The sequence below is a fragment of the Natrix helvetica genome, assembly GCF_964273705.1.
Source record: "Natrix helvetica genome assembly, chromosome: 9".
NCBI classification, from domain to species: domain Eukaryota; kingdom Metazoa; phylum Chordata; class Lepidosauria; order Squamata; family Natricidae; genus Natrix; species Natrix helvetica.
In genome coordinates this window covers 9,270,949-9,285,006 of record NC_138560.1, presented here as the reverse complement: position 1 = coordinate 9,285,006, position 14,058 = coordinate 9,270,949, and the positions used below count along the sequence as shown (strand labels likewise).

Here is a 14,058-nt window from a genome sequence, read left to right as displayed (position 1 = left end):
GCTCGCCCGTTTTTGCTCTGTCGGCCCTCTCAGCCTCTGAGGCGGTGGGAAAACAACCGTTTCCTTGGCTTGGTGGGGTGTGGTCCTTCATTTGCCTAACCTAACCTAACCTTTTTTCTTTGCTTCTTATTTTGGCCCTGTCGCTTGAGGGAATTCACGGGAGAAAACAAGTATATTTGAAAGCTGCTTTCCAAGAGTCGGACAGGACTAAATAGAAAACGTCAACATTGGAGGTTTTGAACAGAACAGAATTCTTTAGTGGCCAAGTGGAATTGGACACACAAGGAATTTGTCTTCGGTGCAGACGCTCTCAGTGTACATAAATATAAATATATATTCATCAAGAATCATAAGATACAACCCAGTGAATGTCATAGATTACAAATAAGCAATCAAATTATACCAGAAAACAATACAATATCAACTTTATAACGTGGTTATAGTCATAAGTGGGAAGAGAGATGTATTTTTCAGAGTATGATGCACGTCCCCCCCCCAAAAAAGAGGGTGAAAATGTGGGTGCCTCTTATACACTGAATATAGTCCTACCTACCCACCCACCCGTCCCAACCCTTTGGCCTCTGACTCCCAGCAATTTACCTCTTTGCTGCAAACAGGGCTTGCGAGGCTTCAACAGACTACACTACAGCAATCCCTGCAGCCTATAACAGCTGATGATCGAGAGAAATTGAAAGTGAAACTTGCTGTTCTCTCCACACAAATCTGCAGAGGCAGATTTTTTTTTCCTTGTGCTAATCAGGCTGTTTGTGGCAACGACGTAAGTCAACAACTATAAATGCCTATAGAATGTTCAGATTATTAGACTTATATTTTAAAGACTGCTTTATTATTATTCTAGACAACAAAATTTATTTTAAAATAAATGCTTGATCTGAAGAGGCCCGTGCTATTGTTTTAAAAAGTGCTATTCTTTTAAGTAGCAGAGAATAACTATATTCCCAGAAAGCACATCAATTTTAACAGTATCTGTACAAGTATAGTCTGAAATATAACACTACAAGCAGTGTATATTGTCTGTACTGTTTGCTGTTTGTTGCAAGGAGGGAAATTGCTGGGAGGCTGAGGTAGACATTTTCCCCTTGTTTCCTCCCCAAAAGCTAGGTGCGTCTTATACTTCAGAGCGTCTTATACTCTGAAAAATGCGATAGGTAGATAAGAGATAAAGAAGAGATCGGACAACTATTTATCTGAAATGGTATAGTAGGGCTTCCTGTTTGGGGATTGTTGGACTAGAAGACCTCCAAGGTCCCTTTCAATTCTGTTATTCTGTTATCATCATCATCTTCCATCGAAGGTGAGGTGTTGATGCTATACCAAGCAGGCTCAAACACTTGCGTGGGTTATCCAGGAGCTATCCAACAACCGATAGCTGGCCGTGTTGTAGCTTAAGGAAATGTTCCTCAAACTCAGAACGTTGAGGAAATGAGTGGGATTCAGCTCCCAAGATTCCCAAGCCAGTACTATATGCTGCCTGGGGAATTGTGGGAGTTGAAATCCACACTTAAAGTTGGTGAGGTGGAGGAAACATGGCTTAAAACCACCATAAGTCTAGTAATAACTAATGTTCCAGGCTGTTCTCCATGTCCAAAAACGGATCAACTGCATAAGCCGTGTTTCTAGATCTACTGTAGCTTGAAGCTCTTGAAAACACAGTTCCTGTGGCAGTAAGAAAATCGCTTACTAATCACTAAGTAATTCTGGTGAAATACTAAATTGCAAACTTGTAGCGTGAGTTCTTGTGGCTGCTGCAGTGTGGCTGCTTTTCCCCCCTCCCTCCCTCTTCTCTGGCACTAATCCTTATTAAAGGAGTGAAGTTTCTAATCCCAAACGTCTCAAACTCAAGATTACAGCCACTTCTTAAATTCACATGGTATTGAGGCTCCTTAATAGATTAGGCTTTCCAGTGAGGCAATTCTTAAAACGAATTGCCAGTATGTTCATTCCTTGTGAAAAATTATACATATTATTGAGGGATGTTGAGATCATTTAGTTCAGCCTCCTGCCAAATCAGTCCTTCAGAGCTCATTCATTCCTAATCAATATCCTCCTTCTGTTTTCTTAAACTAATGATAAGAAATGTTCAGTCTATGCCAATGTTTAGTGACTAGGAAATTCTGGGCACTGAAGTCCAACATATCTTAAACTTGCTAAGGTTGAGAAACATGGATTAAGGGGAAAAAAGGGTTACTTCTGGGCTACATGCTCTCATCCCAACCCCAAAAATGATATTGGAATACCTTCCTATGCAAAGAATATGATTGCATTTAGTATATTCAACTCAATATATTGCACATGTATTTTGGTTACATCAAAACCACTCCTCAATTTTTTTAAAGGAATCACCTGAACCAAAAAACCTCATATAATTTTGAAAGTGCCAGATATCTGATGTGGAAAATTTTTGACGCTGGAAAATGTCTTTCACTGAACGTTTTTCAGACTTAATCTCAAAAAGTGTTACTGTATTTGTTTCGGAGTATAAGATGCACCTTGTATAAGATGCACCTTTCACTCCCTAAAAGAGGGTGAAAATTTGGGCGTGTTTTATACACTGAATGTAGCACCACCCACTGGCCCCACCCCCTGGGGCCTCTGTCTCCCAGCAATTTACCTCTTTGCAGCAAATGGGGCAGACTGGAACAGCTGATGATTGAGAAAAATTGAAAGTGAAACTTGCTGTTTGCTCCAGGTGCCAAATTGATGAGAGGCAGATTTTTTTTTTCTTGTGTTAATCAGGCTGTTTGCTGCAAGGAGGTAAGTCAACAACTATAAATGCGTATAGAAGGTTCAAATTATTAGACTTATTTTTTAAAGAATGCTTTATTATTATTCTACACAACTTAACAAAATGAAGAAGCTTTTTAAAATAAATGCTTGATCTGAAGAGGCCCCATGCTATTGTTTTAAAAAGTGCTATTCTTTTAAATAGCAGAGAATATACTTCCAGAAAGCACAGCAATTTTAACAAAAAAATTGAGAAGGAGTGTAGTCTGAAATATAGCACTACAAACAGTGTATATCGTCTGTACTGTTTGTTGCAAGGAGGCAAATTGCTGAGAGGCAGAGGCAGATATTTTTCCCTTGTTTTCCTCCCCAAAATCTAGGTGTGTCTTATACTTCGGAGGGTCTTATACTATGAAAAATATGGGTAATTTTCTTAAGTAAACCTGTATTTCCCCAGGGCAGGGTTGCTTAAAATTTATTATTTCTTGGATGTAATGTTCTGTTAAAAAAATCAAATATCAGTTTTTTAATAAAATGAAATATAGATGTCAATTGTTTCACTGCTTTGAGGGATTTTCTTTGAAATTTTACAGTCATTATAGTTTTACTTGGCAGTAACTTTTATTGTACACAGTTGCATGTGTGCAGATGTGCGCAAATTATTTGGATTAGTTGCAATGAACATTAACTGATTAGGAACAAGAAACAATTTCCATTCAGAACAAGCAAAATAAGACTTAGAGAAGGCAGGATTGAACCAGGACTGGTTTTATGTGCATAAGATTTTGGGCAACAATGTGATTCTTGATAAAAAGGACCACAATGTAACTGCGTTGAGTAGCAATCCTGGGCCAAAAGGTTGACAAAAGTTTCAATAAGGTGGCGGGAAGCAGTCTTCTTTAACCTAATGACAGCCGGTCTGGATAATAAAACTTTCAGTTTGAACTTTATGTTGATGCTTTTCTTCTTGCTTTCAAAAATATTCGGGGCGTTTGTTGATATTTTTTAGGTGCAGGATAATTCTTGCTATTTTGCTCGTAGCTGCGACCTCTGCAATGGGAAACTCCTTCACCGGCTAGGAAGTCAGACGTATCTATCACCCTCCCTCTTTTCTTTGGAGCAAATAACATAGAAATGCCCCAATTCATTATTTGCCTAGTTAGGATATGATAATATTTTATACTAGATCAGAGATCTTCAAACTTGGCAACTTTTAAGATTTGTGGACGTCAATTCCCAGAATGTCCACAAGTCTTAAAGTTGCCAAGTTTGGGGACCCCCTGTGGATGGATACTTGGTCTTCATTCATTCATTCTTCAACTCTGACAAGTTTGAAGCGAACAGCTGGTTGGGACTTCTTGTTAAACGCTCTGCCTCAAACTGACCCTTATCAAACAGAGGAGTGGAGGGGCGAGACTTGACCCCAGACACGTGGGACCTTTTTGCACGGCTGACTAACTTGCAAACTCATTCGTGCACACAGCTTATCACAAAGGGAAAAGCCCTTTTTTATAGCTTCTTCCGGGATGGCACAGATCGCACGGCCCAGCAGAGGGCCCGCGTCGCAGACTGCAATTCCCAGCATTCAACGGAAACGGGACTCCGGCCTCGCACTGCATCCTGGGACCTGTAGTTCTTATAGCTGCCTCTCAGGCTGAGGCGCAAAGGAGATTCCCTTCCTAATTTAAGGCTGTTGTAAAAGACTTCTTTGGCCACAGTTCATGGGGAGGGCAGTAGTACTCCGCGTCGTAAAGCACAGGCGGAATCCGAATTTTTATTCTTTCTACAGACATTCCAGCAAGATCCTCCGACTTCCCTGTCCTTCCCCCCCCGCCCCTCTCTCTCTCGCCTAGGCGAGCGACCATTACGCCCGTCTCAATCGTTCCCCATGCCTTGAAGGGCCGATCGGGCTGGAAGGCGGCCGCGGTGCCCGACGGGAAACCGAGTTTTCCCTCTTTCGCCGCCTCAGCCGGACTGCAGAGGATCAAGCAACGCCAGGACTCTTTCCCCCACAATCCGCCTCCACGTCAGAAGGGCGTTTCCGGCCCGCGGCGCCCGACGGGAACGGCGGTCCCGAAGTCTCGCCCCCTCCCCTTTCTCTCAGGGCACAGCTGCCCGGCGCGGGACTCGCACTCCCAGGCTGCCTCGCGCCGCGGGCTGGAGGCGCTGGTGGAGGATTGTTATTGTGGTGGCCCGGCCCCCTCAGACTCCTCTCAGTGTTTAAAGATGGCGGCGGCGGCGGCTGCGGCGGGAGGAGGCAGCAGCGGTGGCGGCGGCTCCTCCTCCTCCTCCTCCCCGTCGTCCTGGGCCTCGGTGCCGCGGGGCCGCTTTCCGGGACGGCCCGGGGGCTGCCGCGCGCGGGGAGCCGGGGCCGGCAGCCGCGCGCGGGTCTCGCTGCTGGCGCCGCAGCTGCTGCTCTGGGCCGCCTCCGGAGAGGGCGAGCGGGCCGCGGCGGCGGCGGCGGGAACGGCGGCGGACACCACCCTGGGGAGCCTGCTGGGCCTCAGCCGGAGCTGGCGCCGCCTGCAGACTCTGCTGGGGGACAGCAGCGAGGACGAGACGGTGAGATTCCCGCGGCGGCGGCAGAGGCGGCAGAGGCGGCGCGGCCCTTTTGACAAGGAGGGCGGCCCTTGGCGCCAGCGAGCCCGCTCCCTTCCCGGCCGGGCGCAGCGGCTCGTCCACGCGGCGGGTTGACCTTTCTGTCTCTTTAAACACCCTCCCCCCCACGGCTCTGTCCTGCCCCCCCCCCCGAAAATCGGGCGTCTCCTCCTGGGAGACTCGCAGCAAGTGGGCTGCGGTGCTCGGCTGGGCGGGGGAGGTTCCCGCGGGGCCGGCGGCTGCTCGCCATCCCGGCGAGTGTCGTGGCAGCCTTTCCCCTCCTGGATGTCGGGGGTGGGTGGGGTGGGGGAGGGACGGAGCCGGTTCTGAGCCGGGCCCCCGTCTCCTGCACATGGATTGCGGCGGCTCTTTGGCTCAGAGGGGCGGCCTTGGGGAGGAGGAGGAAGAGGAGAGAGTGGAAGAGATGGAGGAAGAGGAGGAGGAAGAGGAGAGAGTTGAAGAGATGGAGGAAGAGGAGAGAGTTGAAGAGATGGAGGAAGAGGAGAGAGTGGAAGAGATGGAGGAAGAGGAGGAGGAAGAAGAGAAGGAAGAGGAGGAGGAGGAGGTGGAAGTGGAAGAGGAGGCGGGTGGGTGGGTTTCTAGCTGACTTGCGCTGCTTGCTTCCCCCAGGGGCTCCAGAAGTGACTTCTGCTGGCTGCTTTAAATGCTTGGGGGGGGGGTTCCTCGTGGGCTTTGATAGCCCCCCTTCCCCTCCTCAGGGGCGCTTCCCAAGGAAAACCCAGCTCTGGGAATTGCAGCTGAGCTGCCAGGAAGCAATCCTGGAACGGGTGGCCCAGGTTGCTTAACCAAGCCCTGCTCCTCCCTTTGTGCCGGCTTTGGCATGGCAGTCTGCAACTAATTCAGGTGTGATGGGGTAGCCATGGTGAACAGATGCTGTCCTCCTTGGGGGGAAAACCGTGGAGGAGGGGTTTGCTTCCAGCCCTTGTTTGCAGAGGCAGCTGTTCTCCCTTTTTGCTCCTAGGTGCTCTTTTAATAGGAAGGTGGCTCTTTGGGAGAGAGGGAGGAGGGCCTGTTCCTGGTTAGTTGGGGTGTGTGGTGCGGTTCAGACATATGCTGCCTTTGTTTCTTCCTGGATCCTCCAGAGTTAACTCTTTGAACAGTCACCTGCCGCTCAGGCTTCCTCCTCCTCCATCCTCCTGTATCCTGATCCTTGGAGGAAGCAGCTTAACCGGAGAGGTCCTTTCCTACAGCTTCTTACAAAGCAGCTTGGCAGATCCTTGCAGGATTTTAAGGGAATTGCAGGATTCTAAGGGGATCCTTTGATTCCTGCAGGGGCTGGAGGTTTCTCTGAAAAAAGTCGTTGCTTGCTTCCAGGAACTTCAAAAAGTTATTTGGGAACATCCAGGAAACTGGAAATGTCTGGGAAGTGCCAGGAACAGCCTGGATGGCGGCTTGACTTTCATATATTTATGGCAGCTCCTTGGGTATGAATTTCATTTCCATCCTCTGAATCCAGAACGACATGGAGAAAAAAACATGTAGCCGAAGTTGAGGTTAGCATTAGGTGAAGGGATATCCTCTCCCCTGGCAGAGGTTATTGATAGGGAAGAGCTTTCTGTCATGAGTCCCACTTCCAGACTGCAGTCATCCAGTCAATATACAGTATGCAGTTTCCCCTACTTTGGCTTGATTGGCATCGGCCCTGAATATTTACAACTTATTTTTTCCCCTCTTGGAAGCAGCACATCAAATAGGCCTTTTACAAGCTATTTTTGTATTTGGGGCAGCTTGCTGTTGGTGATTGCAAAATGATGGGTGATGGCTTCCTGACCAGGTTTCAAAAGCCAGGCAACATCAAACACCTAGTCTTCTAGAAGACTCTCAGGGTATAAATCCTAACAGAAAGTCTACGTGGCTTTTAAAACAAGGCCACCAATAAAAGATTTGAGAATTGTTTGTAATGGGTCACTGCTTCCTAAGGTGGAATGCTTTACGTCTTAGGACAGACAGTGGTCTCAGGGCAGGCCTTACATGGCAAAGCAAAGCAGATGCCTAGTTAGAGCTCTTGTGAGGGTGATTTTGTCATCAAGGTTTTTCTTCCTCCTTTGACTTTTGTCATTTGGGTGTAACTTGACGGTTGGCCTGGTCCTTAGTGACATCACTTAGCTTGCATGAGAAAGGCTGTGAGGGTTGGGCCCTTAAGCCCTATTCTTATTTCTTCGTACTTGACATCTTGTTGACAGCACAGAAGAGAGCTTGGATTTGTGAAGTGACATTTTAGGTTGATCATGCCAGGTAGGCAGAAGAGACTAGAGGACTTTGTATTCCCCATCAAAACTGATGAAAATTAATCTCAATTGTGAATTTGAACGTAAGTTTCTGCCTGTTAAAAGAAAGGGGCTATAAGATGTGTCTGGTTTGCTGCTGTGTATAATACAGCAGCCAACCCAATGGATATGAAAAGCTTGCAAACAGGATGCAAGGGTGCCAGTTTTTTTTTTTTAAGAACTGCATGATCTTTGATTTTGGAGATTAATATACACCTAAGAGAATTCGTGATAATTTGCAGCCAATCTCCTGTTAGTGCCATAGTCCCCTTAATGCTCAAATTGATAGCTGTTCACTACATCTAGTGCTTAGTAAATTCCACAGCTATAATTGTGCAAACAAGTATATTTTTCTGAATAGGCATGAATCTTGTGTGTAGCTTCATTAAATTCACTATTTCAATAGGAAGAAAAGTGTTTCTCTACTTTTTCATTTTCTACTAATTTCTCCCTCACTTTTTTTTTTTAGTTTGTCCTTTCCTTGCCAATGGCTCTTACCATCCTTGCTTAGTGTAAACAAGTACTGTATGTAGAACTTGGGAACTGAAAGATTCCATTGTTCTTTGTTCATCTATGCAGTTTTTGCGCTACAGACCAAGCAGGCCTTCATTAATAATGGTATATACATTTTCCTAACAAATTACATTTTCCATTACAACCAATTGCCTGACAATTACGCTTTTCATGCCACCTGATTCAATACATTCTTAAGATAAAATTCTAATCCCTGGGAAATATATTTTACTATATGTCCCCAAACTATAGCCTTTTCAGAACTCCAGATCCGCCTGTGGGCCTTGTGATATAGCAAGGCTATATCCCAGCAAGCTGGGTGGGGAATTCTGGGAGTTGAAGTCAGCCAGGGCTAAAGTTGCTAAGGTTGGAGACCCCTGCAATATAGGAACTGCATGGACACTCCATACCCTTAAGTATCCCTAACAAGTTTAAAACCAGGAAAGGAAAAAAAAATCTATATCAACTTTTAAAAAAAGAAACCTCCCAAACCTCTTAGCTCTGACCTTGTGCTTCATCGTCACGCCATTCATTGCATCTTTTTTTTTTTTTAAAAAAAATCTGATTATAGTTCCCAACTATCAAAATGTTGTCCCCTCCAGAATTAAAACCCTCAAAATATGGCTTGAAGGCATCCTGTGTGAATGACATGGATCATAGAGTACACCTCGGAATTCATTGCGATGGGCAGATTAAATAGAAAGCAAGTTTGAAAGCTTGCAGAGCTAGTGAGGAAGGGTTATAATATTTGGAGTACAGCAATAGAGGTAGTCCTCAACATACAACAGTTCATTTAGTGACTGTTTGAAGTTAACAGTGGCACTGAAAAAAGTGAGTTACAGTCATTTTTCACCCTTACGACCGTTGCATCCTCCCCATGGCCATGTGATCAAAATTCAGGTGCTTGGCAACTTGACTCACATTTATGATGGTTGCAAGTGTCCGTGTGTGTGTCTGTGTGTGTGTGTGTGTCTGTGTGTGTGTGACGTGATCCCCTATTGTGACTTTCTGACAAGCAAAGTCAATGGGGAAGCCAGATTCGCTTAACATCCGTGTTATTAATTTAGCAACTGAAGTGACTTGCTTAACAACTTTGGCAGGAAAGGTCGTAAAATGGGGCAACATTCACTTAATGGTCTCGCTTAGCAGCAGAAATGTTGGGCTCAATTGTGGTCGTAAGTCAAGGACTACCCGTAGAGAACCTATATCAGTGATGGTGAACCAAGTGCCCAAACCAGAACGCACATGCCATCTGCATGTGTGTGTGCGCCGCAGCACCAGAAACCCGAAGACCAGCTGGCCAGCACGCACACGTCTGTGTTTGGACCGTTTTTCGGACCGTTTTCAGATTGTTTTTCAGGCCATTTTGAGGGTGTTTTCCAGCGTTCTGGCACCCTCGGAGACCAATTCTCCGGCCTCCATGTGCACGCCAGAAACCAGAAGAATAGCTGGCAACTATTAAGATCTTTCTTTCTCTCCCCATGCCACCTCAAACATTACCCATTAAGATGTAACCTCTTAGCTGGTGATATAGTACTACTGGTAGCAGCAACTAAACCTCCAAGCAACTTGCTTGTACCATCCCGCTTCTACTGGAAATGCATGAGCAACTGTCCTGCGGAATGTGCCAGGACCCAGAGGTAGTCCGTCCACGTTTTCTATTTCCTCAGGGCAGTTACGTATGGGTGGCAAGGGGTATCTCATAAAGAGCTTTCCTTATTTTGCAGCTCACGGGAATAAGAACAGTTCTAGGATGTGCTAGGGACGGTTGACCAAGACACAAACCGAATGAACTTTCAGGCAATAATTTTAATCCATCCAGAGGTTAGCATGGACGAGAGTTTCTCTCGGGTCTCATTGCTTGGACTCACCTAGTCTCTTTGATATACATTTCACTCCATGCTTCTTTGTCTCTTAGAACTTTCGCCTTTGCTGTAACTGTAGAATTTTTGCAGGATGAAATATGTATAATGTACACCCGCCCTATTTAAATTGTTGGAAACATCATAAATTATACTTGGTCTGTGTATGTATCTACAGTTACAGCAAAGGCAAAATGTGCATTTGTACACAGAGGCACACACAATTTATTGCTGCATCTCATCTATGCATGCTTACAGGGGAAGAAACCCCAAGCAAAGGTATCCCAACTCACATTTGTTTCAGTTAATAACGTTTTATGTGCTGGTTGGTTGCATGGGGAGAATCATTTACTGTCCTCAGACAGCCAGGCGAATGGCTACCTCATTGAGATTGAGATAAAATTTGCCCAACGTGTTTAGTCACACTTGTAATTCTCAACTTACAACCGTTGTTTCGTGACTGTTCAACGTTTACAACCGGAGTGAAAAAAGTGACTTATGACTAGTTTTCTCACAACCGTTGCAGCATCTCCATGGTCACCTGATCGAAATACAGGTGCTTGGCAACTGGCATGTACTGAGGATGGTTGCCGTGTCCTGGGACCATGTGATCCCCTTTTGTGACCTTCAGTTAGCGCGTTGCTAACTGAACAACTGTAGCAATTCACTTAACCGTAGCGATTCACTTAACGACCGTGGGCATGAAATGTCATAAAATGAGACAAAACAATTGTCTTGGTCAGCAATGGACACGTTGGGCTTTCGTTGTGGTTGTAAGCAGAGGCCGACCTGTACAGTCAACTCGAAAATGAGTGGACTTCGGCTCTCAGAATTGATATTATCCAGCATGTGTAATATTAATATTTCAGGAAGAGAATGTGCTTGCTATCAGTTCTTCTTATGACTGGCTTCAGAAACATTTGTGCAGATGAGTTTGTAGGCTGTTTCAGTAATAATCTTCCTTTGAGTATTGAATTTCCTGTGGTTTACAGCTAGGTGCTTTGATTGCTAGGCAGAAGTTAAGGAACAGAAAGGAAATTTTTCCCTCTTAATTTTTCGTGCCAAAGAACGGATTGTCTGTAATCCATTCATTAGCCTATACCCATGATGGCCAACCTATGGCTTGTGTGCTACAGATGGCACACAGAGCCCTCTCTATGGGCACGCCAGCCCTTGCCTCAGCCCAGCTTCACTGTGCATGTGTGTGTGCCTCCCACCGACCAGCTGTTCTTTGGGTCTCTGCCATGCATGAGCGGGGCAAGGAGCACACGTGGGGTGTGTGTGTGTGCATACATGGGGGTGGGGCGCATGCGGGGGAGAGGTGCGTATGGGTGGCAGTGGGGTGAACGCACGGGAGGTGCTCACATTGCATTTTGGGGCCTCGTGCAGCGTCCCCGTATCCCATTTTGGCTTCCACATTGGTGCAGGAAGCCATGCACGCTCTTCCACGGGGGACAGGGCAGGCGGAGTGTGTGTGTCACGCATGCACTGCATTGTGGGTGTGCTTTCGGCACGCAGCGACGAAAAGGTTAGCCATCACTGGCCTATACAGTAGCATTAATTCTGGTCAGCAGTCCCTTTCGGGAGAGGGGGCGGTATATAAACGCTAATTAATATAATAATAATAATAATAATAATAATAATAATAATAATAATAATAATAATAATAATAATAATAATAATGGATGAACTCCGTTTGCCTTGGTATTTTCTTGAGCTTATCCCCCCCCCCCCCCCCCCCCATTTCCAAGATGCATAAAAGTACAGAACCATGAATGGGTTGAGACATTCAGCAGCCTTTGTCAGCTCAGGCCTGTATGCAAGAGTGAATGAATAACATTCTTGCACTATATCCCTCTTTGAGGTGTACCAGGGTTGCAAGACGGATTAGTTGGAAGCTGGGGTGTCAGCCATGCATTTACGCAATTAATTGGTGCACTGAAATATGTACTATCTACGAACATTCTGGTGGAAATGGGCTTCTTTTTGTTCCAGGGACGGCTTCTTTGAGAGCCTGGTGAAAACCGCAGGTTCCTTCAAATCCTTCTCAGAAGAATGAATATAAATATATAAAATAAAATAAAGTTGTAATTCCCCCCTGCCCCGCCCCCATCCGTAATCATCTGACTATAGAGAAGTTGGTTGATTCCTTTTAAAGAGCTTTTTGTCAGCTAAAATTGCTCCAAGGACTGAGCCAACCAGGGTGGATAAAAATCGATGGTTTAAAAAATAATTTTTAAAAATGGATTTTTTAAATTTTAAATCAGATTTTTTAAAATCAAATTTATTTTAATAAAATGCTTTTAGAGTAAAAATCTATCCAAAGATAGTTTTCTATTTAAGATACATTAATCGTTTAGTTTGTTCAGCATGAAATGGAGTTTACTTATGTAGCATGAGGCTGTATATTCTTGCAATATTGGGACTGTCGGTGAGTCAACAGCTGGACAGAGGAGGAGCCGCTGGGGGACAGAGATGACAGCTGCTGTTTAAAAATTATAATTTAAATCAAGTTGATTTAAATTAAGCCTTTTTACTAGTGATTTAAATTGTGATTTACATCAACTTGATTTCAATCAAATCCACCCTGGAGCCAACCCACCAATAGCAGAGTTGGAAGGGACCTTGGAGGTCTTCTAGTCCAACCCTCTGTCTAGGCAGGAAACCCTATACCAGTGATGGCTAACCTTTTCCCCATCGCGTGTCAAAAGTGGGGGGAGCGCAGGGAGGGGGCTCATGCGCGGGCGTGCCCACACCCATAATGCTATGCAGGCAAACCCCCCTCCCCTCCCCCGCTTTTGGCACACGATGGACCCATTTTTCACCCTCCTCAGGCTCCAGAGGCTTTCTAGGAGCCTAGGGAGGGCGAAAATAGCCTCCACCCCCTGGAGGCCCTCCGGAGGCTTCTGGAGGGCAAAAAATGTCCCTACGGGCAACCCAGAAGTCATTTCCCAAACTTCCGGTTTGTGTGTTGGCTTGTCTTTAGCCCTCTGGAGGCTTCAGGGAAACCTCTGGAGGGCGAAAAACGGCTGAAAAAGAAGGCCGAAGTCAGCTGGCTAGCACGTGCAGGCACGCTGGCGCTGACAGGGCAACGCCTTGCATACCCTAACAAATGGCTCCACGTGCCACCTGTGCCACACGTGCCATAGGTTCGCCATCATGGCCCTATACCGTTTCAGACAAATGGCTATCCAACATCTTCTTCAAGACTTCCACTGTTGGGGCATTCACAACTTCTGGAGGCAATTTCTGTTCCACTGGTTAATTGTTCTAACTGTCAGGAAATTTCTCCTTAGTTCTAAGTTGCTTCTCTCCTTGATTAGTTCCCACCCATTGCTTCTTGTCCTGCCCTCAGGTGCTTTGGAGAATAGCTTGACTCCCTCTTCTTTGTGGTAGCCCCTGAGATATTGGAACACGGCTATCATGTCTCCCCTAGTCCTTCTTTTCCTTAAACTAGACATACCCAGTTCCTGCAACTGTTCTTCATATGTTTTAGTCTCCAGTCCCCTAATCATCTTTGTTGCTCTTCTCTGCACTCTTTCTAGGGTCTCCACAACTTTTCTACATCGGGGTGACCAAAACTGAATGCAGTATTCCAAGTGTGGCCTTACCAAAGCATTATAAAGTGGTATTAACACTTCACGTGATCTTGATTCTATCCCTCTGTTTATGCAGCCTAGAACTGTGTTGGCTTTTTTGGCAGCTGCTGCACAAGGCTGGCTCATGTTTAAATGGCTGTCCACTAGGACTCCAAGATCCCTCTCACAGTTACTACTATTGAGCAAGGTACCACCTATACTGTACCTGTGCATTTCGTTTTTGTTGCCTAAATGTAGAACCTTACTCTTTTCACCATTAAATTTCATTTTGTTAGATAGTGCCCAATGTTCACGTTTGTCAAGATCCTTCTGTACCTTAAGCCTGTCTTCTGGGGTGTTGGCTATTCCTGCCAGCTTGGTTTCATCTGCAAATTTGATGAGTTCCCCATTTATTCCCTCATCCAAATCATTGATGAAGATGTTGAAGAGTCCTGGGCCTTGGGGTACTCCACT

At 45.6% G+C, this 14,058-nt stretch overlaps 1 protein-coding gene across 5 annotated transcripts in view; it reads left to right on the top strand.

The window, feature by feature from the left end:
* The first annotated feature begins 4,945 nt into the window (after positions 1-4,945).
* KMT2B (lysine methyltransferase 2B) overlaps positions 4,946-14,058 on the top strand; it is a 74,518-nt gene continuing 65,405 nt past the window's right edge. For 3 of the 5 annotated variants that reach the window (XM_081962111.1, XM_081962109.1, XM_081962110.1), the window contains exon 1: positions 4,946-5,307. In XM_081962111.1, the coding sequence (XP_081818237.1) occupies positions 4,972-5,307 (336 nt within the window). In that variant the 5' untranslated portion in view covers positions 4,946-4,971. Of the gene's footprint in view, positions 5,308-6,704; positions 6,789-14,058 lie in introns of those variants that run through there. The other 2 variants (XM_081962108.1, XM_081962112.1) reach the window with 2 other exon arrangements.